The 22,251-nt window shown below is 41.3% G+C and overlaps 1 protein-coding gene across 2 annotated transcripts in view; it reads left to right on the forward strand.

The window, feature by feature from the left end:
- The window catches only part of UBE2D3 (ubiquitin conjugating enzyme E2 D3), a 61,754-nt gene extending 39,894 nt beyond the window's left edge, over positions 1 to 21,860 (forward strand). For both annotated transcript variants that reach the window (XM_056566450.1, XM_056566440.1), the window contains exons 5-7: positions 2,079 to 2,184; positions 16,315 to 16,408; positions 20,317 to 21,860. In XM_056566450.1, coding sequence (XP_056422425.1) covers positions 2,079 to 2,184; positions 16,315 to 16,408; positions 20,317 to 20,362 — 246 coding nt within the window. In that variant the 3' untranslated portion in view covers positions 20,363 to 21,860. The remainder of the gene's footprint in view (positions 1 to 2,078; positions 2,185 to 16,314; positions 16,409 to 20,316) is intronic.
- The last annotated feature ends 391 nt before the right edge of the window (positions 21,861 to 22,251 follow it).

Raw genomic sequence — 22,251 nt, forward strand, 5'->3', positions numbered from 1 at the left:
CCAAAAGTTACAAAATGGCGTTTTTTTTCTTCGATTTTGTCGCACAATTATTTTTTTGGTCGTGAATGTTTGGGTAAAATGACTGTCACTGCAAAGTAGAATTGGTGACCCAAAAAATAAGCCATAATATGGATTTTTAGGTGGAAAATTTAAAGGGTTATGATTTTTAAAAGGAAAGGAGGAAAAAACTGAAAAACCCTGAGTCCTTAAGGGGTTAAACTTGCAGATGACTTTTGGTTAAAGTGGAAGGTATAAATGAGAATCTTTTTTCCTGTAAAATGCTGTCTCTCCCCCCCCCCCCAAATTTACCATTTTTACAAGGGGTAATGGAAGAAAATGCCCCCAAAATTTGTAACCCCCATTTCTTCTGAGCATGGAAATACCCCATGTGTGGACGTAAAGCACTCTGTTGGCACACTATAATGCTCAGAAGATAAGAAGCAACAGTTTGGCTTTTGAAAAGCAGATTTAGCTGAAATGGCTTTTGTCACATTTAAGAAGCCCCTATTGTGCCAGAACAGCAAAAAAAAAAAAAAAACCCACATGGCATACTATCTTGGAAACTACACCTCTCAAGGCACATAACAAGGGGTACAGCGAGCCTTAACACCCCACAGGTGTTTGACAAATTTTCACTAAGTTGGATGTGAAAATGAAGAAAATTTTCACTAAAATGCTGTTATTGCCCCAAAGTTTTCATTTTTGCCAAGGGTAATAGAAGAAATAGTGTTAGTAATTTTGTGGGGCTTTTTCTCCTGAGTATGGAAGGCCCCCCCACTAGCCCACCAGGGAGCATTCACTTAACCCTTTAGATCTTTAGTCTAAAGGGACAATAGCCAGCCGCATCGATTGCCGCATGCTGGATATTAGCGGCGGCCCCCAGCTACTGAAAGCAGCCAGGGGCTGCAGAGTATGCAGCGGGCATTAGTAAAGAGCCTGCTCTGTACACCCTTCGGAGTCCCACTGTGTTTGTCAGTGGGTTTAAGGACTGGCCCTGCTTGGCTGAAGAAGGGCTAAGGTCCTGAAAAATTCAACTGCCAGGTGCCCGTAACTGCATGTCCCGGACGTTGGGCCATAGGAATTTCACATCCTTATAGTGTAGTTAGAGTTCTTAGGGTACATTCACACAGGCGGGGGTTTACAGTGAGTTTCCCGCTGGGAGTTTGATTTGTGGTGGAAAGTTTGCTGCAGCTCAAACTTGCATTGGGCGCAAACTGCCAGCTGTTGCAAAACCACAACTCTAAGCATGAACTGACAGACTGCATGTGCTAGGAGTTGTAGTTTTACTACAACTGGAGGCACACTGGTGAGAAAACACTGAATTGGGTAACAGACTAACTCAGTGGTTACCCACCAGTGTACCTCCAGCTGTTCCAAAACTACAACTCCCAGCATGTACTGACAACTGTTTGCTGCCGGGCATGCTATGAGTTGTAGTTTTGCAAGATCTGGAGGGCCACCGTTTGGAAATCACTGTCCAGCAGTCTCTAAATTGTGTCCCTCCAGATCTTGCAAAACTACAAATCCCAGCATGCCCAGACAGCAAATGGCTGTCTGGGCATGCTGGGAGTTGTAGTTTTACAACTTGTAATCGGGAGGGCACTTACCCCCAGCATCGTGGACGACGACGCCACACCTCCAGACACCTGTAGATCCCGTCGCCACTGCACACCCGATCACTGATCGAGTTAATCAGATGGGGTGTTGGGTGGGAGTCGTCTCCCCTCGGGACTTTAGCTAATTAACCTGATCAGCTTTGTGGGAGCGCGCATTTAATGAATGCTGTATGTATATATGGCATAATGCGCAGTTATTGCATCATCTGCCGTATAAATACTGCGTTCTGTGTTAAGGGGTTAAAGATAATTGCATATTCAGTTGCAGGAATTTCTGCAATGTTAGTATACCCTTATTTTGCTGTAACGAAAACATTACTGAAGATGGCACAAGGGCAGTAAAAGTACCTGTCATATATGAAACCAATGTTTGCTAAACTGTAGATTGGAAACAGATGTTTAAAATGTGTGTGTGTTTTTTCTCATATTGGATTGCACACTTAACCTTTTTACTTTTCATAGGTTGCGTTTACAACAAGAATCTACCATCCAAATATTAACAGCAATGGCAGCATTTGTCTTGACATACTCAGATCACAGTGGTCCCCAGCTTTAACTATTTCTAAGGGTGAGTTTACTTATATACTGACAGAATTACAACAAATGTCATAACTGTACAGATTTTAGTTGAAATCCTTTTTAGTATTTTCAGTGTAAATAGACATTGAGTTTGAGTTTTAAAACGTCGTTCCTAAATGAAGAATTAGACTTTTAAATGGGAACTTTGAATACTTTCTGAATACAATTCAGTTCCACTTGTTCTACACCCTGGGTTCTCAACCTGGGGTATGCGTACTCCTAGGGGTATGCCAGGGGCTGTCAGGGGGTACGCGAAAGCGCTGACAAATACCGGCCATGCACTGGCCAGTACTTGTCAGCGCATAGCCACGGCAGCTCACTGTACAATAGCACGGCCTGAGCTGCGGCCGCGGCTACTGTAAGTGAACTGTGTGGTTGCCTGAGACGTGTGGCCTCTCCTGACGTTGCGCTGAGTTGCCGCACAGCGCAGGGGAACGTCACACGTCAGTGTGGCCCCACCGAACATCCCGTGAAGGAGCAGGCAGGCATTATCCCTCTCCCCTTCCATCTTAATCCCCTTGCACCATTCCCCCTCCGTCTGATATCAGATAATAATGGCACAAGGGGATTAAGATGAAGGGGAGAAAAATGGCAAAAGTGGATCAGAGGGAGGGGGGAATAATGACACAAGGGGATTAAGATGGAGGGGGGGGGTTGATTATCCCCCCTCCTCCATTTTATTCCCCTTGTGTTATTATTCCTCCTCCATCTTTATCCCCTTTTGCCAATATCCCCCCCTCCATCTTTATCCCCTTGTGCCAATATTCCCCCCCCTCCATCTTTATCCCCTTGTGCCAATATTCCCCCCCTCCTCCATCTTTATCCCCTTTTGCCATCCCCCCCCTCCATATTAATCCCCTTGTGTCATTATTCCCCCTCCTCCATATTAATCCCCTTGTGTGATTTTTTTATTTTATTTTTTTTTCCCCTCCCTCCCTCTGATCCCCTTGTGCCATTATTATCAGAGGAAGGGGGAATGGTGCAAGGAGATTAAGATGGAGGGGGAATAATAGCAAAAGGGGATCAGAGGGAGGGGGAATAGTGGGACAGGGGGATTATGATGGTGGGGGAATAATGGCACAAGAGGGGGGATGCATTAGTATAAAGGTAAGAACACTCCTTTTGTCCGCGGGTACCCCTCGCGCAAGTTCCGCGTGAGTGGGTACCTGCGGACATACTTTCAGGCCTTGGTATGGTCGCCGAAAAGGTTGAGAACCACTGCTCTACACATCAGGAGAGATTCTTATAATTTTTACAAAAAATTTAGTTTTTAAAGATGCAACGTGCAATAATCTTATCTGGCTTTCACTACATAATATAAACTGCAATATTTCATATTGTTTATATAAAAAAGTGCTAACTTAAAAATAAATCTTAGAAATATGGTCTTGCCTATGTTGGTCATTAAAGGATAGGGTGCATTCACATCATGTTTGTTTTACATACGGTTCAATTTCTCCTGAGTTCGGAGATACCCCATATGTTGGCGCAAAGTGCTCTGGGGGCGCACAACAAGGCCCAGAAGGGAGAGTGCACCATGTACATTTGAGGTGATTTGCACAGGGGTGGCTGATTGTTACAGCGCTTTTGACAAACGCAAAAAAAAACACCCCATTTCGGAAACTACACCCCTCACAGAATGTAATGAGGGGTGCAGTGAGAATTTGCCCTCCACTGGTGTCTGACAGATCTTTGGAACAGTGGGCCGTGAAAATGAAAAATTTTGTACAGCCCACTGTTCCAAAGAGCTGTCAGACACCAGTGGGGGTAAATGCTCACTGTACCCCTTGTTACGTTCCTCAAGGGGTTTTAGTTTCCAAATGGTATGCCATGTGGTTTGTTTGTTTTTTATTTATTTTTTTTTTTTTGCTGTCCTGGCACCATAGGTGCCTCCTAAATGCGACATGCCCCCCCCCCCGAGCAAAATTTGCTCTCAAAAAGCCAGTTATGACTCCTTCTCTTCTGAGCATTGTAGTTCACCTGTAGTGCACTTCAGGTCAACTTATGGGGTACCTCCATACTCAGAAGAGATGGGGTTACAAATTTTGTGGGGTATTTTCTGCTATTAACCCTTGCAAAAATGTGAAATTTGGGGGGGAACACACATTAGTGAAGAAAAAAAAATTAAAATTTTTTTTTAACATTTTTTTTTTTTTTTATACATATGCAAAAGTTGTGAAACACCTGTGTATCTTAAAGAAGATATCCCATGCAGCAAAGAAAAAAAAATACCTAGCCATTCCATAGTATATTCACCTACCACCTCTCTGACATGTTTGTGATTTTTTTTTCCGCCCCCCATTCACCAGCTATTCAGCTCATAAATTCCAGTTACTTCCTGGTTATGGTGGCTATGCCTGTGATCTCAGACTACATTTCCCTGCACGCACTGCTCACATTTCCTGCTTTCAGTTGCCTGAGCAGAGAGCTTGTTACCACCCCTAACTTATGTTAGTCACTCCCACAGCTCTGCTAGCTCACTCCCACATAACACTGAGCTCCAATCATAGCCCTATACAGCAGGGTGGCCACGAGGAAACAAAATGTAATCTCAGTGCTCAGAGAGAGGGACCCTGGAGTTGAAGCTGCAGTTTTACACTGTAAAATCACTCCCTCCCCCTCCTGCTTTACACTGGCACAATCACCTCCCCCCCTTCTCTGCCCTGCACTCCTCTCTCCCCAGTGCTCAGTGTGACAGCTCCCTCCCCTCCCCCCTCTCCTCCGTTCTCAGTATAAAAACATTAGCAAGGAGAGGGGAGAGAATCAGCCTGTTTGCTGGGGCTGCTATGATCTGAATCAGCCGCATATAGGCAGTGCTGCTCAGCCAATCACTGCAGAACAGAGAGAGGACAGTGTGAATATTCATCAGATGGGAGGGGCTAAGGCCGAGCACAGGAGCTCTCTGCAGCACAGGGGTTTTCTGGGTAATTGTCACGTCTCGGCCCCTGGATGCTGCTGATAACAGCCTGAATAGGGGGTCGAAAGTCATGAAAACCTGGAACAGCTGAATTTCCTGTCAGACAGAAGAATGCAGATAAAGCTGGTTTCTAAGCAGCATTGGTAATGGAAGTGATTTACAATCCTATATAACTTTACCTTCTGCACTAAAAGCTGAACTATTGTTTACTGTGAGACTTGTCCTTTAAGGCTCACTTTATTCCTTGTTACGTTCCTCAAGGGGTCTAGTGTCCAAAATGGTATGGCATGTTTTTTTTTGTTTTTTTTTTGCTGTTCTCGCACCATAGGGGCTTCCTAAATGCAACATGCCCCCCAAAAACCATTTCAGAAAAACATACTCTCCATAATCCCCTTGTCGCTCCTTCCCTTCTGAGCCCTCTACTGCGCCCGCCGAACACTTTACTTAGACATATGAGGTATGTGCTTACTCGAGAGAAATTGGGCTACAAATATAAGTATACATTTTCTCCTTTTACCCCTTGTAAAAATTAAAAAATTGGGTCTACAAGAACATGAGTGTAAAAAAATGAAGATTGTGAATTTTCTTCTTCACTTTGCTGCTATTACTGTGAAACACCTAAAGGGTTAAAACGCTGACTGAATATCATTTTGAATACTTTGGGGGGTGTAGTTTTTATAATGGGGTAATTTATGGGGTATTTCTAAGATGAAGACCCTTCAAATCCACTCCAAACCTGAACTGGTCCCTGAAAAATAGTGAATTTGCTGCTGAACTTTGTGAGTGCTGCTGAAATTTGAAGCCCTCTGGTGTCTTCCAAAAGTAAAAACACGTCAATTTTATGATGCAAACATAAAGTAGACATATTGTATATGTGAATCAAAAATTTTTTTTATATGTAATATCCATTTTCCTTACATGCAGAGAGCTTCAAAGTTAGAAAAATGCAAAATTTTTAAATTTTTCATAACATTTTGGGATTTTTCACCAAGAAAGGATGCAAGTTACCACAAAATTTTACCACTAAGTTAAAGTAGAATATGTCACGAAAAAAACTCTCTGAATCAGAATGATAACTAAAAGCATTCCAGAGTTATTAATGTTTAAAGTGACAGTGGTCAGATGTGCAAAAAACGCTCTGGTCCTTAAGGCCAAAATGGGCTTGGTCCTTAAGGGGTTAATCATCCCGTGCACAAAGCCATGGTCTACTATGGTATTGGACACGGGACTGTCCTAGCAGTCAGACCCCTGCAATCTATCACTTATGGGGATAAGAAAGGATGACCGCAGCACTCTATAGTAGTGAAAAATCAAAAAAGTGGCTTTATTCCAAAAGCAAACAGCAGCAAAGTTTCGGTGTTCTCAGCTTGAGAATGGTGTTATGAGAACACCGAAATGTCGCTACTGTTTGCTTTTGGAATAAAGCCACTTTTTTGATTGTTCACTACTATTGAGTGCTGCGGTCATCCTTTCTTCTCTGCATGAATTGGACCCAAGACCAGGGTCCCAAGACTGCTTGCACCATACTTATCCTATCGGAAGTGCTGCCTATCGCTTTAATCTCTACTTATGGGGATAAGTTATGTTGCACTACAGTATTCCTTTAAGTAGGTAGTTCTGATGCTCCCTGTGTCATTATATTCCCCCCCCTCTGATGCTCCCTGCGTCATCATATCCCCCTGATGCTCCCTGCATCATTTCTCCCCCCCCGTTGCCACTGCGCCATTATATTACCTTATTTAAATTATTATTATTTTTTTTTTTTTTTTTTGTAAAATAAATTGGGTAATGTAACTGTGTGGACCTACAGAATGAAGATAGTGTCATTTGTACTGAAAAGTGCACTGCATAGAATCGAAAGCCCACAAAATTTACAGATTGGCATATTTTCCAATTTTGCCCCACAAATAATAAAAAAATAAATATAAAAAAAATGTCCCTGGTTTCGCCATAGATTTTGTGGTGAAATTATTAATGGTATTACAAAGTTAAATTGGTGCAAAAACAAGTCCTCATATGGGTCTGTAGGTGGAAAGTTGAGTGTTTGATTTTTAGAAGATGAGAAACAAAAGTGCCAAAATTTTAAATGTAAAATTAAGTATATTAGAAAAACTTTTACCAAAGTGATGGAAAATCCTATTAACTCCTAGAGGCACGCCCTGGATGCTTGGGACTTGTACTTCCTGAGTCCCATCGTGACTGAAGTGAGTGCAGGAGCTGTGATGGCAGCATAGCCAGGGACCCACCAATAACCCCTCAGATGCCATTATCAATATTGATCACGGAATCTGCGGCAATGCAATCTGTAGCAGATAACACTGATCAGTGGTATGCAATGAAATCTACAGATCACAGCACAAAAAAAGTCCACATACAGCCCCATATACAAAATAATTTATAGTGGAGTCAGAATAGGGCAATTTTAACCATACTACCGTATTTATCGGGGTATACCACGCACCGGCCTATAACACGCACCCTCATTTTACCAAGGATATTTGGGTAAAAAAAGTTGCTTACCCAAATATCCATGATAAAATGAGGGTGCGTGTGTGTGCGTGTATACCCCGATATACCCCCAGGAAAGGCAGGGGGAGAGAGGCCGTCGCTGCCCGCTTCTCTCCCCCTGCCTTTCCTGGGGTCTAGAGCGCTGCTGTCGGCCCTTTTCACCCCCTGGTTATCGGCGCCGCTGCCCGTTCTGTTCCCCTGACTATCGGTGCCGGCGCCGATAGCCAGGGGGAGAGAAGGGGCAGCGGCACCCATTGCCGGCGCCGCTGCCCCGTTGCCTCCCCCTATCCCCGGTGGCATAATTACCTGAGTCCGGTCCGCGCTGCTCCAGGCCTCCGTCGTGCGTCCCCGGCGTTGTTGCTATGCGCTGAACGGCGCGGCGCATGACGTCAGAGCGCCGCGCCGTGCATAGCAACGACGCTGGGGACGCACGACGGAGGCCTGGAGCAGCGCGGACCGGACTCAGGTAATTATGCCACCGGGGATAGGGGGAGGCAACGGGGCAGCGGCGCCGGCAATGGGTGCCGCTGCCCCTTCTCTCCCCCTGGCTATCGGCGCCGGCACCGATAGTCAGGGGAACAGAACGGGCAGCGGCGCCGATAACCAGGGGGTGAAAAGGGCCGACAGCAGCGCTCTAGACCCCAGGAAAGGCAGGAGGAGAGAAGCGGGCAGCGACGGCCTCTCTCCCCCTGCCTTTCCTGGGGGGGTATCGGCGTATAACACGCACACAGACTTTAGGCTAAAAATTTTAGCCTAAAAAGTGTGTGTTATACGCCGATAAATACGGTAATTGTTTTTTTTTTTTTTTCTTATAAAAGTACAATAAAGCCTCTAAATATGGGTATTTTAGTCATATTGACACACAATAAAGAAAACATGTCGGTTTTATCATAGTGCACTACGTAAAAACAAAAGCCCCTAAGGCTAGGTTCAGACTGCGGAGTTGCCGCCTGCAAATTCATAGTGTAGTGAATGGGTTTCAGTTCACAAATTCACACTTCGGAATTTGTGAACGGAAAATCTGCTTGGAAATTTCCGCCTAAAGAATGTCCCTCTCCTATCTCTATGGGAGCGCTGGAAATAGCCAAACAGCTCTTCCATAGATTCCAATGATGTCTCCCTTGATATACGATCAATTAAAATGAGACTTACAGTTCCCTGTATAACAAGTGTATGAGAGCACCATTTTGGAAAATCTATGGAAGCACCTCAGTGCTTTACTGTCTGCTTAACTATCTCTTGGATGGATCACTCCATAAATCCTCAATGTGAAAACTATTATAACCCCTTCCTAGCCTATTGCTGGTAATTAACACACAGCCTTTAGTGTATTGCAGGCTTAGTTCTTGTGCAAATTCTGTCAGCTATAACATGACTATCTGCTGCAATAGGCAGGCTTGGAGTTTAGATTTTGGGACATTAACACTTTAACCCCTTAAGGACTCAGGGTTTTTGCACTTTCATTTTTTCCTCTTTACCTTTTAAAAATCATAACCCTTTCAATTTTCCACCTAAAAATCCATATTATGGCTTATTTTTTGCGTCGCCAATTCTACTTTGCAGTGACATTAGTCATTTTACCCAAAAATGCACGGCGAAACGGAAAGAAAAATCATTGTGCAACAAAATCAAAACAAAAAACGCTATTTTGTAACTTTTGGAGGCTTCCGTTTCTACAGTGCATATTTTGGTAAAAATTACACCTTATCATTATTCTGTAGGTCCATACGGTTAAAATGATACCCTACTTATATAGGTTTGATTTTGTCGTACTTCTGGAAAAAATCATAACTACATGCAGGAAAAGTTATACGTTTAAAAATGTCATCTTCTGACCCCTATAACTTTTTTTTTTATTTTTCCACGTACAGGGCGGTATGAGGACTCATTTTTTGCGCCGTGATCTGAAGTTTTTAAGGGTATGATTTTTGTTTTGATCGGACTTTTTGATCACTTTTTATTCATTTTTTTAACGGTATAAAAAGTGACCAAAATACGCTTTTTTGGACTTTGGAATTTTTTTGCGCGTACGCCATTGACTGTGCGGTTTAATTAATGATATATTTTTATAGTCCGGACATTTACGCACGCGGCGATACCACATATGTTTGTTTATTTATTTTTTTTTACACTGTTTTATTTTTTTTTATGGGAAAAGGGTGGTGATTCAAACTTTTATTAGGGAAGGGGTTAAATGACCTTTATTAACACTTTTTTTTACATTTTTGTTGCAGTGTTATAGGTCCCATAGGGACCTATAACACTGCACACACTGATCTCCTATGCTGATCACTGGCGTGTATTAACACGCCTGTGATCAGCATTATCGGCGCTTGACTGCTCCTGCCTGGATCTCAGGCACGGAGCAGTCATTCGTCGATCGGACACAGAGGAGGCAGGTAAGGGCCCCCCGGTGTCCGATCAGCTGTTCGGGACGCCGCGATTTCACCGGGTCACGTTCAGTTTCACTTTAGAAGCGGCGGTCAGCTTTGACCGCCGCTTGTATAGGGTTAATACCGCACATCGCCGCGATCGGCGATGTGTGGTATTAGTCGCTGGTCCCGGCCGTTGATGAGCGCCGGGACCGAAGCGATATGATGCAGGATCGCGGCGCGATCCCGCTTCATATCGCGGCAGCCGGCGCAGGACGTAAATATACGTCCTGCGTCGTTAAGGGGTTAAGGACCAGGCCCATTTTCACCTTAAGGACCAGAGCGTTTTTTGCACATCTGACCACTGTCCATTTTAAGCATTAAGTACTCTGGGATGTTTTTACTTTTCTGATTCAGAGATTGTATTTTCGTGACATATTTTACTGGTAAATTTGTCGATACTCATTTCTTGGTGAAAAATTCCAAAATTTGATGAAAAATATAAAAATGATAAATTTTAACAACTTTGAAGCTCTCTGCTTGTAAGGAAAATAGACATTCCAAATACATTATATATTGATTCACAGATACAATATGTCTACTTTGTTTGCATCATAAAGTTGACATGTTTTTACTTTTGGAAGACATCAGAGGGCTTCAAAGTTCAGCAGCAATTTTCCAATTTTTCACAATTTTCAAAATCTGAATTTTCAGGGACCAGTTCAGGTTTGGAGTGGATTTGAAGGGCCTTCATATTAGAAATACCCCACAAATGACCCCATTATAAAAACTGCACCCCTCAAAGTATTCAAAATGAAATTCAGTAAGTGTTAACCCTTTAGGTGTTTCACAGGAATAGAAGCAAAGTGAAGGAGAAAATTCACAATCTTCATTTTTTACACTTATGTTCTTGTAGACCCAGTTATTGAACGTTTACAAGGGGTAATAGTAGAAAGACCCCCAAAATTTGTAACCCAATTTCTCTCGAGTAAGGAAATACCTCATATGTGTATGTCAAGTGTTCAGCGGGCGCAGTAGAGGGCTCAGAAGAGGAGCGACAATGGGATTTTGGAGAGTGAGTTTTTCTGAAAGGGTTTTTGGGGGGCATGTCACATTTAGGAAGCCCCTATGGTGCCAGAACAGCAGAAAAACCCCACATGGCATACCATTTTGGAAAATACACCCCTCAAGGCACGTAACGAGGGGTACAGGGAGCCTTAACACCCCACAGGTGTTTGACGACTTTTCGTTAGTCAGATGTGTAAATGAAGAAAGAAAATTTTCACCTAAGTGCAGTTTTTCCCCCAAAAGGTATCATTTTTTACAAAGGGTAATAGGAGAAAATGCTGCCCAAAATTCGTAACCCCATCTCTACCCCATATTAGGATGTAAAATGCTATAATGCTCAGAAGAGGAGTCACATTTGGCTTTTGGAAAGCAGATTTTGCTAAAATGGTGTTTGGGGGGCATGTCTTATTTAGGAAGCCCCTATGGTGCCAGAACAGCAAAAAAAACACATGGCATACTATTTTGAAAACTAGACCCCTCAAGGAACGTAACAAGGGGTACAGGGAGCCCGCAGGTGTTTGACTTTTTGTAAAATTTGGATATAAAAATGAAAAAACATTTTTTCACTAAAATGCTGTTTTCCCCCCAAAAAAGTTAACATTTTTACAAGGGGTAATTGGAGAACATCCCCAAAACTTGTAACCCCATTTCTTGAGTTTGCAAAACTACAACTCCCAGCATGCACTGACATACCGTGCATGCTGAGTTGTACTTTTGCAACAGCTGAGGGCACACTGGTTGGAAAACCTTCAGGTAGGTTCTGTTACCTAACTCGGTATTTTCCAACCTATGTGTAAAACTCCCAGCATTTACTAATTGCCAAAGGGCATGCTGGGAGATGTAGTTATGCAACAGCTGGAGGTACGCAACTACAACTCCCAGTGTGCAGACAGCTGTTTGGGCATGCTTGGAGTTGTAGTTTTGCAAGATCTGAAGGGCCACAGTTTAGAGACAAGATGTTGCTAGGCAACTCACCGGCATTTTCTCCCATTATCCCATTACATTGTAAAAATGTAAAATTTGGGGGAAAACCAGCATTTTAGTGAAATAATTTTTTTCTCATTTAAACATCAGAGTTTAACAGTCGTCAAACACCTGTGGGGCTCACTGTACCCCTTGTTACGTTCCTTGAGGGGTGTAGTTTCCAAAATATTATGCCATGAGTTTTTTTTTTTTTTTTCTCGCTGTTCTGGCACCATAGGAGCTTCCTAAATGCGACATTTCCGCAAAATTCACTCTCCAAAATCCCATGGTTGCTCCTTCTTTTCTGAGCCCTCTAGTGCACCCACAGAGCACTTTACATCCACATATGGAGGTATTTCCTTACTCAAGAGAAAAAGCCCCCCAAAATTTGTAAGCCAACTTCTCTTAATACCGCTTGTAAAAATAAAAAAACAACTGGGTCTACAAGAACATGCGAGTGTAAAGAATGAAGATTTTGTCAAATATGTCAACTTTATGATGCAAACATATAGTAGACTTATTGTGTGCGGGGGAAAAAATACAATAGTGGAGAATTACTTTTTGGTCACTTCCTATACCATCAAAACAAAAAATGGTACAGATGAAAACTAGAGATCATGCCACATAAAAAAATTTTTTTACAAGATAAACCTATATAAAACCTACATGAACAGGGTATTGTAATTGTTTGAAACAGAATGTGTCCCTTGCAGAATTGGGGTTTTCAATTTCACCCCACAAATCATTTTCATAATAAATTTACTGATAAGTGACGCCATTACAAGGTACAATTGGTGACGCAAAAAAAGCGCTTGTGTGTCTGTTGGTTTAAAATGGAAAGTTATGGTTCTTAGAAGATGCCGAGGAAAATGGGGAAACTGCAAAAAAAAAAAAAAAAAATGGCTGCATCCTTAACCCCTTAGGGACCATTTTCACCTTAAGGACTGAGCCCTTTTTGCAATTCTGTCCACTGTCACTTTATGCATTAATAACTCTGGGATGCGTTTACCTTTTCTGATTCCGAGAGTTTTTTCTCGTGACATATTCTACTTTAACGTAGTGGTAAATTTTCATCGTTGCTTGCATCCTTTCTTAGGAAAAAATGCTAAACTTTCATAAAATTTGGGGATTTTTCACCAACTTTGAAACTCTCTGCTTGTAAGAAAAAATGGACATTCCATATTGTATTTGTGAATGAATATATGTCTATTGTATGTTGGCATTATAAAGTTGACATGTTTTTACATTTTGAAGACATTAGAGGCCTTCAAAGTATAGCAGCAATTTTCAAACTTTTCACAAATGTCTAAATCTGAATTTTTTGGGGACCAGTTAAGTTTTTAAAGTTGATTTGAAGGGCCTTTCTGTGAGAAACCCAATTATAGGAACTGCACCCCTCAAAGTATTGAAAATGACATTCAGAAGGTTTATCCCTTGGTGTTTCATAAGAATAGCTGCAAAGTGGAGGAGAAAAATCAAAATCTTCATTTTTTACACTAACATGTTCTTGTAGGACCATTTATTTATTTATTTTTATAAGTGGTGAGAGAAATTGGGCTACAAATTTTGGGGGCTTTTTCTCCTGAGTATGGATATACTGACATAAAGTTCTCTTGGGCTCGCAACATGGCTCAAGAGGGAAAGAGCAACTGTGGGATTTTTGGAGAGCGAATTTTGCTTTCATGGTGTTTGGGTGCCATGTTGCATTTAAGAAGCCCCCATGGTGCCAGAACAGCAGAAAAAAATTGGTAAACTACCCCTCAAAGAATGTAACAAGGGGTTTAGTGAGCCTTAACATCTCATAGGTGTTTGACGACTTTGCATTGAAGTTGGACGTGAAAATGGAAAATTAGATTTTTAACAGTCAAACCAAGAATCTTTTATTGAAAAGAATGATAGCAGTACAAAAGGCAAAAGATAAATAGTAAAATGCCTTTACAGGCATAAAATCACATAACAGATAAAACAGAACATGGAGGTTACATCATCTCGTTGGTTCGCACAGAAACAAAGAACATATGCATGGAAAACAGTACAAATACAGGGTAATGGCAGGATCGGTCATCCCAAACAGTCGCCTCAAGCACATATAATACCTAGGAAAATTCCCCGCCCCCCAGTTCAATATAGAGAAAGGCAATTCTGCATAGGTGGGCAATAAGAGGAGGCCTGCCATTCTTCCCATAATTTATCAAAATATTCCACCCTGTTCTCACGAATGGCAGACAATTTTTCACAAAGCATAATAAAGTTAACTCTATCGATAACCTTCTGAAATGACAATAACGGGGATTTCCATTGGGCCGCTATATGAATCCTGGTAGCCATAAGAATGAATTGAGCCATTTGAAAGGGGCGGAATGGCATCCTACTGGGTCTGTTGCTTAAAAGGCAAAAAGATGGGGAACTGGGCATGCGGTCACCAAATAAATCTACCAGGACCGCATGAACCCTTCTCCACAATTGCGCTACCGTAGGGCAGCTCCACCAAATATGAAAATTAGATTTTTAACAAAAATGCTGGGGTTACCCCAAATTTGTTTCAGAAAATGCCGCCCCGCCCCCGTAATTTAAAACCTAATTTCTTCTGAGTATGGAAATAACCCATATGTGCACGTAAAGTGCTCTGCCGGCACACTACAATGGTCAGAGGAGCAAAATTAGACTTTTTGAAAGAGAATTTTGCTGAAATGGTTTTTGGGGGGGGTGGGGGTGGTATGTTGCATTTAGGAAGCCCCCATAGTGCCACAACAGCAAAAACCCCACATGGCACACTATTTGGTAAACTCCACCCATCAAGGAACGTAACAAGGGGTACAGTGAGCCTTAACGCCTCACAGGTATTTGACGGGTTTGCGTTGAACGGAGGCCATGAACATGTGCAGTTACAGCTCACATGTTTTTTGAACAGTGGGCCGTAAAAGTGAAAAATAAGATTTTTCGCACTATTGTTACCCCAAAAGTTTTTTTTTTCACATGGGGTAATAGGAGAAAAGGCCCCCAAAATTTGTAGTGCAATTTCGCCTGAGAGAATATCCCATGTGTCCGAACTATAAAAATATATAGTTAATTAAATGGCACAGTCAATGGTGTGTGCGCAAAAAAAAATCCATATTCTAAACTAGCCTATTTTTGGTCACTTTTTATACCAGGAAAAATTGAATAAAAAGCTATCTAAAAGTCCGATCAAAACATAAATGGTACGGATAAAATATTCAGATCACGGCGCAAAATGAGCCCTCATACAGCCCCATATGCAGAAAATAAAGTTATAGGGGTCAGAAGATGACCATTTTAAACGTATTAATTTTCCTGCATGTAGTTATGATTTTTTCCAGAAGTACGACAAAATTAGAGATGAGCGAACTTACAGTAAATTCGATTCGTCACGAACTTCTCGGCTCGGCAGTTGATGACTGCGTAAATGAGTTCAGCCTTCAGGTGCTCCGGTGAGCTGGAAAAGGTGGATACATTCTTAGGAAAGAGTCTCCTAGGACTGTATCCACCTTTTCCAGCCCACGGGAGCACCTGAAAGCTGAACTAATTTATGCAGGAAAAGTCATCAACTGCCGAGCCGAGAAGTTCGTGATGAATCGAATTTACTGTAAGTTCGCTCATCTCTAGACAAAATCAAACCTAATATAAGTAGGATATCATTTTAACCACATGGTCCTACAGAATAAAGATAAGGTGTCATTTTTACCATAAAATGTACTGCATAGAAATGGAAGCTCCCAAAAGTAAAAAAACTAGTTTGTTTTTTTTTGTGGATTTTTGTCGCACAAATTTTTTTTTTTTTCCGTTTCGCCGTAGATTTTTGGGTAAAATGACTCATTTCATTACAAAGTAGAATTGGTGGTGCAAAAAAAGCAATCGTGGATTTTTAGGTGCAAAATTGAATGGGTTATGATTTTTAAAGTAAGGAGGAAAAAATTAGTGGAAAAATGCTTGGTCCTTAAGGGGCTAAAGACTGCAAGCAGTCTGCATCTTGTCTGTGCTATTTTGGTCTTTATGGGCAAAAAGGCTTGACTTTCAGGGTTCGTTTGCAAAATTTGAGATGGACCCCCTAGTGTCAATTTATTATTTTTTCACATTTTCAGCAATCCAATTTTTTTATGAAGTTTAAAGTATTAAATGGAAAAATGTTGTTTCTAACAGTAACTCTATAAGATGCCTGAACTCTCAACATTTTTTTTTTTTACTGATTCAAACTGTAGAAATTTAAATTAATCAGCAAGATTTATTAAGTGTGTGAGTATTAAGTTAAACAAATTGATTTTTTTTTCCTCAGTTCTTTTGTCAATTTGTTCACTGTTATGTGACCCAAACCCAGATGACCCTCTAGTGCCAGAGATTGCACGGATCTACAAAACAGATAGGGAAAAGTAAGTATATTTTCCATAATCAGGAACTAAATGTTGTTCAACTCACATATTTAATATGCTTTATTTGATAAATGAACCCTGCAGTCTTGGATGTATGGTTACGTTGAAGCAGCTTGAGTAGTTGCTTCTAAATAGTTGTATGTTTAATTTTATTACATACAATAAGCTAGCAAGAGAATGAGCAGGGCAAAGTCGGGAAGCTCAGCGCTGCACAGCTCCTTTTGTTTTGGAGCCATCAGTAATGGCTAAATCTGCACTGCTTTCAATCAGTTGGTCACTCTATAATGAACCCCACCTCCCCTAAAATCTTACAGTGCACAGAAATGTAACAAAGCAGCCACACTGCAATAAAGTTTAACATACAACTTTTAAAGACAATTAAAGGGGTTAGCCCATTAATACTAGTTACCACCAAGCCGAAGCAGATATCTATTCCCAGTTCTGGAAATCACAGGTGGGTCTCCTCCTGCGCTCCATCCATTCCATGTGAACCGCAGAGACAGTGGAGTAAGTCTCTGTCATGATAGCTCTGATAAGGAGTTGTGTTTCTGTTAAAGTCAGAGCTAGAGTGAACAGAGACTTAGAACAAACAATGGATTTTCTATAGATATACAGGATTTTTACTTGCTCTATAAAAAAAAAATATGGTGGCACAGTTTTGCATTGAATTGTTCCTGTCATTTAAAAAAAAAAAAGTCCAAAAGCTTTGAATCGTCACATCTTGGTGCGGAGACCCCCACCAATTAGGAGAACAAGTGGTGATAAGCACATGCTCAATTGCATCACTTCCTGGCTTTCAGCAATCCCGTCCAGACTTTATTTTCGATTGAACTGGCTGCAAGCCAGGGTATGAAGTGCTTAGAGATGTCCGGTACAGACTATTCCTATTCCATCCTGCCTGGGCTGCAAAAAAACACTTTTTACTTCCCTTCCTACGTGTCACCGCCTTGGCTTGTGATAGGCTGAAGCGCTGTGTGACATCCCGGCCTAAGGGAAGTAGGAACTAGACAGCCCGGCCGACCGATCAGCTGTTGCTGAGCTCCTGGGGAACTTAGGAAGGGAAGTGAAATTTTTTATTAAATTTTTTGCAGCCCGGGCAGGATGGAGAGGAATAGTCTCCCGGATATCTCCTTTTTAAGTGTTTTTCTCCACTCGTTCTTATTGTGAAGGTCGCAGCACAGAGACTCCAACTGATCAAGACTTTTGGATTTGGTTACCAAGGTTATTACATTAAAGGGAATGTGTCGCCTAGAATAATTTTTTTTCTTAGAGAGACATAGTGAAACTTATTTTTTTTTTTTTTTTTTTTTTTTTTTTGTGTTGCCTTCTTTCCTGAACTTGTCATTACAGCATTTACTGATATGCTTTACTGCAGAACCAATGGACAATAGACTGGATCTGTGCCATTTAGATGAAATGGAGACCATTTATAGAAGTCATTCTACAGAGAGGGGATGATGTTCTCTGCTCTTATTAGTGGGCATCCAGAGTTCTCTCTACTGGAGGCATTACTGGGAAATCTGTACAGAACAGGAAGTCTTGGCTTAGTTTTAGTCCTAGTGATCAGAATGAAAATTGCAATATTTAAGAATTATTATAAATTATAGATGGCAAAAATGGAAAGCAATAAAAAATCACCATTAATTCTTTAAAAATTACGTATTTAAATCAGGTTTTTTAATGTTAAATATATTTTGACTACACTTTTAGGGAAGGGTTACACAGCTTATATGCTGCACAGTGGGGAAATATGTTGTAGTCTCCTATAAGCATACACTCTACAGGGCTATGTGTGTTGAGCCCACCTCACTGCACACGGCTGGAATAATCTGCAATGTATTTTGTGTAGCGTGACCCTATCCGTAAAAAGTAACTTGTGGTAGTTGGAAAGTGTAGCAAATTTATTTAAAGGTTCATATACCTCTTAAAGTCACAGGCTGGAAAGAATCAAACACCTTTGCTAATGTCTGTCATTCAGGGCTGTGGAGTCGGTAGATAAATGTTCCGACTCATACTCCGGAGTTTTCTGTGCTTCCGACTCAGACTCCTCTGTATTAATATGTGAATGTATTTTATACATTCCTTGAAGGAAAGAAAAGCAACATACATGTCATTACCACAGGACTACTGGCTGGGAAGCCAACAGTCTACTGTATTGAACAGTTTGTGTGCTGATCTGCTGCTGAAAATAGGGCAATGGGAGGATCCAGGAAGGGGCATTTATTATAAAACATGTTTTCCCTAGTAGAATCCCATAGTCAAGTTTAAAGGGGTACTCTACCCCTAGAAATCTTATCCCCTATCCAAAGGATAGGGGATAAGATGTCAGATCGCTGGGGTCCCGCTGCTGGGGACCCCCGGGATCGCCGTTGCGGCACCGCGCTTTCATTACTACACAGAGAGTTCGCTCTGTGCGTAATGATGGGCGATACAGGGGACGGAGCAGCATGACGTCATGGATCCGCCCCTCGTGACATCACGGCCCGTCCGCTTAATGCAAGTCTATGGCAGGGGGCGTGGCGACCTCCACACCCCTTCCCATAGACTTGTATTGAGGGGGCGGGCCGTGACATCACGAGGGGCGGATGCCCTGTATCGCCCGTCATTACGCACAGAGCGAACTCGCTCTGTGCAGTAATGAGCGTGCGGTGCCGCAGCGGTGATCCCAGGGGTCCCCAGCAGCGGGACCCCAGTGATCTGACATCTTATCACCTTTCCAAAGGATAGGGGATAAGATGTCAGATCGCCGGGGTCCCGCTGCTGCGGCACCGCGCTATCATTACTGCACAGAGCGCGTTCGCTCTGTGCTTAATGACGGGCGATAAAGGGGCCGGAGCATCGTTGCATCATGGCTCCGCCCCTCGTGATGTCTAGGGGCGGAATACCCCTTCAAGCTAACAATCGAGTTTACAAGTTTTTATAGCCTTAGCTGAATGGCAGCAGTTTTTCCAATAGTTTACAGCTTCAGTCTTGAACTATTGACCCTCCATTCCCTTCACTTATACAAGTGTCTCTAGTCCTGCAAAAAACATTTCCTTAATCCCTTATCAGTGAGAGGCTAGGTTACCCATGGGTTCCCTGTAACAGCAGAACACAACACTATGGAAAGTATAAGTATTGCCGCTCCTAATTGTGCGTTGTGTGCCAAATAGTAAAGCACATGAAAAGCATGCTTCTTCACGGTCACTTAACGTGTTGGTTTTGCGGTTACGTGAGGCACTGCATGCATTGATCTTTATTCTTACAGTAGAGAATTCATTAATTATAACTTTTTGTGAATTGGGACATTTAAACTTGCTTTTCATTTTTATTCCAATCTAAATTTAGCAGGAGTCTGAGTCGGTGCATTGTTTGCCGACCCCGACTCCAGGTACCCAAAATTTCGTCTGACTCCACAGACCTGCTGTAATTAACCTCTTCAATGCATCGCTCACAGTTAGTCATTCGTTAGCTGAAAGCAGCTGTTACTTGGTGTATGAAAGCGCAGCTATCTGCTATTACAGCTTGCTTTAGAATTACCAATAAACCTCTTCTTGAACTACACCTTTTACCTGCTGAAAATTAACAGCTGTCATGAACACTTCAGGGTTTTTAATGTTTTAGTTCACAATACTGATGCATAAGAGGGAGCTGGACTTGCATAAAATGCAGAGCTTTTGCTCGCTTAGTTGAACCATATTAGAATGTAAACATCTATAAATTGTGTGTGTACACGTATTGGTGGAAGTATATGGCATGATTTACCTGGGTTGCTTGGGCAACTGAATATTTTATCTGGTTCCCCTTTTGAGTACCAGTTTTAAAATTACATGGCTGATTTTGTGAGGAATTTCTTTTTAACCTATTGTTTTCGAAAACTAACTTTGACTCTTGCTGTGTTTTTTTTTTTTTATAACCCTTTTCTTCAGGTACAACAGAATAGCCCGGGAATGGACTCAGAAGTATGCTATGTGATGATACCTTCAAGTCTAAATACACCTGCATTATAGCTGGAATAAAATAAACTTTAAATTACTGTTTTCCCCTCCCTTTCAGACCTCATCTTCTTATCCCTCATTATTTTATTTTTCTTTTCTTTCATTTTGTGCTGCCTCCCTTCATGCACATGCTCATATGAGAAGACCTTAGCTCAGCATTGGAAAGAAACTGCTCTAGACTGTCAAGTAGTTGCCAGAATACGATTGCCCAAGATCCTTAATCTTATCAAAATGAGCATGTGTTAAAACATGGCCGTCGTCTTCACTGTAACTTGGTTATGAGATAAACCCATCCTTCATTTCTTACTGAAGTGGTGAAGATTAGGGCTTTTTTTTGGGGTAGGGAGGGGTGAAGTGTCAGGCAAAATTAAATTAAAAAAATAAAATCCTCTGTCTTATTGTAGGATTCAGCAATGTGGAGTTATTATGGATATTTTGGTCACAACCTTCAGACGTTTAAGACTTTTTTTTCATTTATGCTCATAACTGATGTTTTGGGTGGAGAGTTGGTGTTGAATTATATAGCTGCAGAATTAATGTATTTTATGCATGTAATAAACATGACAGATAGAAATTGGAAGGTGAAACCCCCTTAAATAACAGAGGTTCAAAAGTTTTGTAACTTTTCATTGAGGTTTTTATTTTTTGGAGGCTGAGCTATTAGTTAATCTCTCTTCCCAAACACTGTTAATATAGCACTGAATAAAATGATTCAAGCGTCAATGGATGACTGATCAACTAATAGCTCCATTTTTTTTCTTCAATAAAGTTGCATAAACCAATGTGTTAGCTGCCTGAATTAATCAATGTTTGCAACCTTATTTTCTATGTAAATTCAACAAATCTGTGTGTATATAAAGTTTGGATTTTGTTCTGTTTGACGTCAAATGATAGTGTAAAGAGCATAAACTTTTTTTTCCTTCTTCTCCTATGTTCATTTTAATCTATTTATCCACTTATATGCCAAATCAATTATTGCCCATTCTGGGCATAAATTCCAGCATTTAATATTAAACTGGTTAGTGGTGTGAGGGGGAGAGGGAGGTCTGGGGGCAACCTGGTCATATAACAGATTGAGCATTCATGGTATATGATCAGCTAATAAAAATGTTCCTAACTTCTGGAACATTTAGTGGCAGATCGCCATCAGCCTACTATTTAGTATATTTGCACATCAAGACATGATGGTGAAGGGCCATGTGGGCATATTCTACGCGACCAAATCCTGCCTGACTTAGGCATGTGGGTCTTATCGTGAAGCTTGTTTAAAAGTGACTTTTTTTTTTTTTTCTCTCCCTAAATTTCCTTTTTTGTGAGATGTTAATTAGATTGAAAGGATTATTTGCTCTGCTGTTTACAAAATACGTATTTTAGTGAAAACAACAAGTTTAATCTCTAGGTGACTTATCATGAATGAATAAAGCAGTACTGTCGTTTCTCATTTCACAATAAAAAAAAGCTGTCTGTGCCATTTAGTATTTCCCTCTTTGTTATAAATGTCATCCATAGCCTTGTCTACATTTCCAGGACACTTGTACCCATGTAGGTCCAGTTGACTTTACACAACTTTTCCAGTGACGTGTCACAAAATTTAAGCCATGTGAATGAGCTTTTAAGAATTCTTGTGCAGATTTCCCTTTTTCAAGTCCAGTTTAATGGCAGCTACTGACTTCATTGCACTGGTGTCATGACCATAAAAAAAATTCTAGGCTTCCGACCAGTATGACTACTTTACAAATGCAAACTACCCGCCCTTTGCAGCTGTTGAAAAATTTTAGTAATTTATGGCTTATATTTTTACTTTGCCTCTGCCATCTTTTAGACTATGATCCTTTAGGTAGCATTCATATCTTGCTAAATGCTGTA

This window comes from Hyla sarda, chromosome 1, assembly GCF_029499605.1.
Source record: "Hyla sarda isolate aHylSar1 chromosome 1, aHylSar1.hap1, whole genome shotgun sequence".
NCBI lineage: Eukaryota > Metazoa > Chordata > Amphibia > Anura > Hylidae > Hyla > Hyla sarda.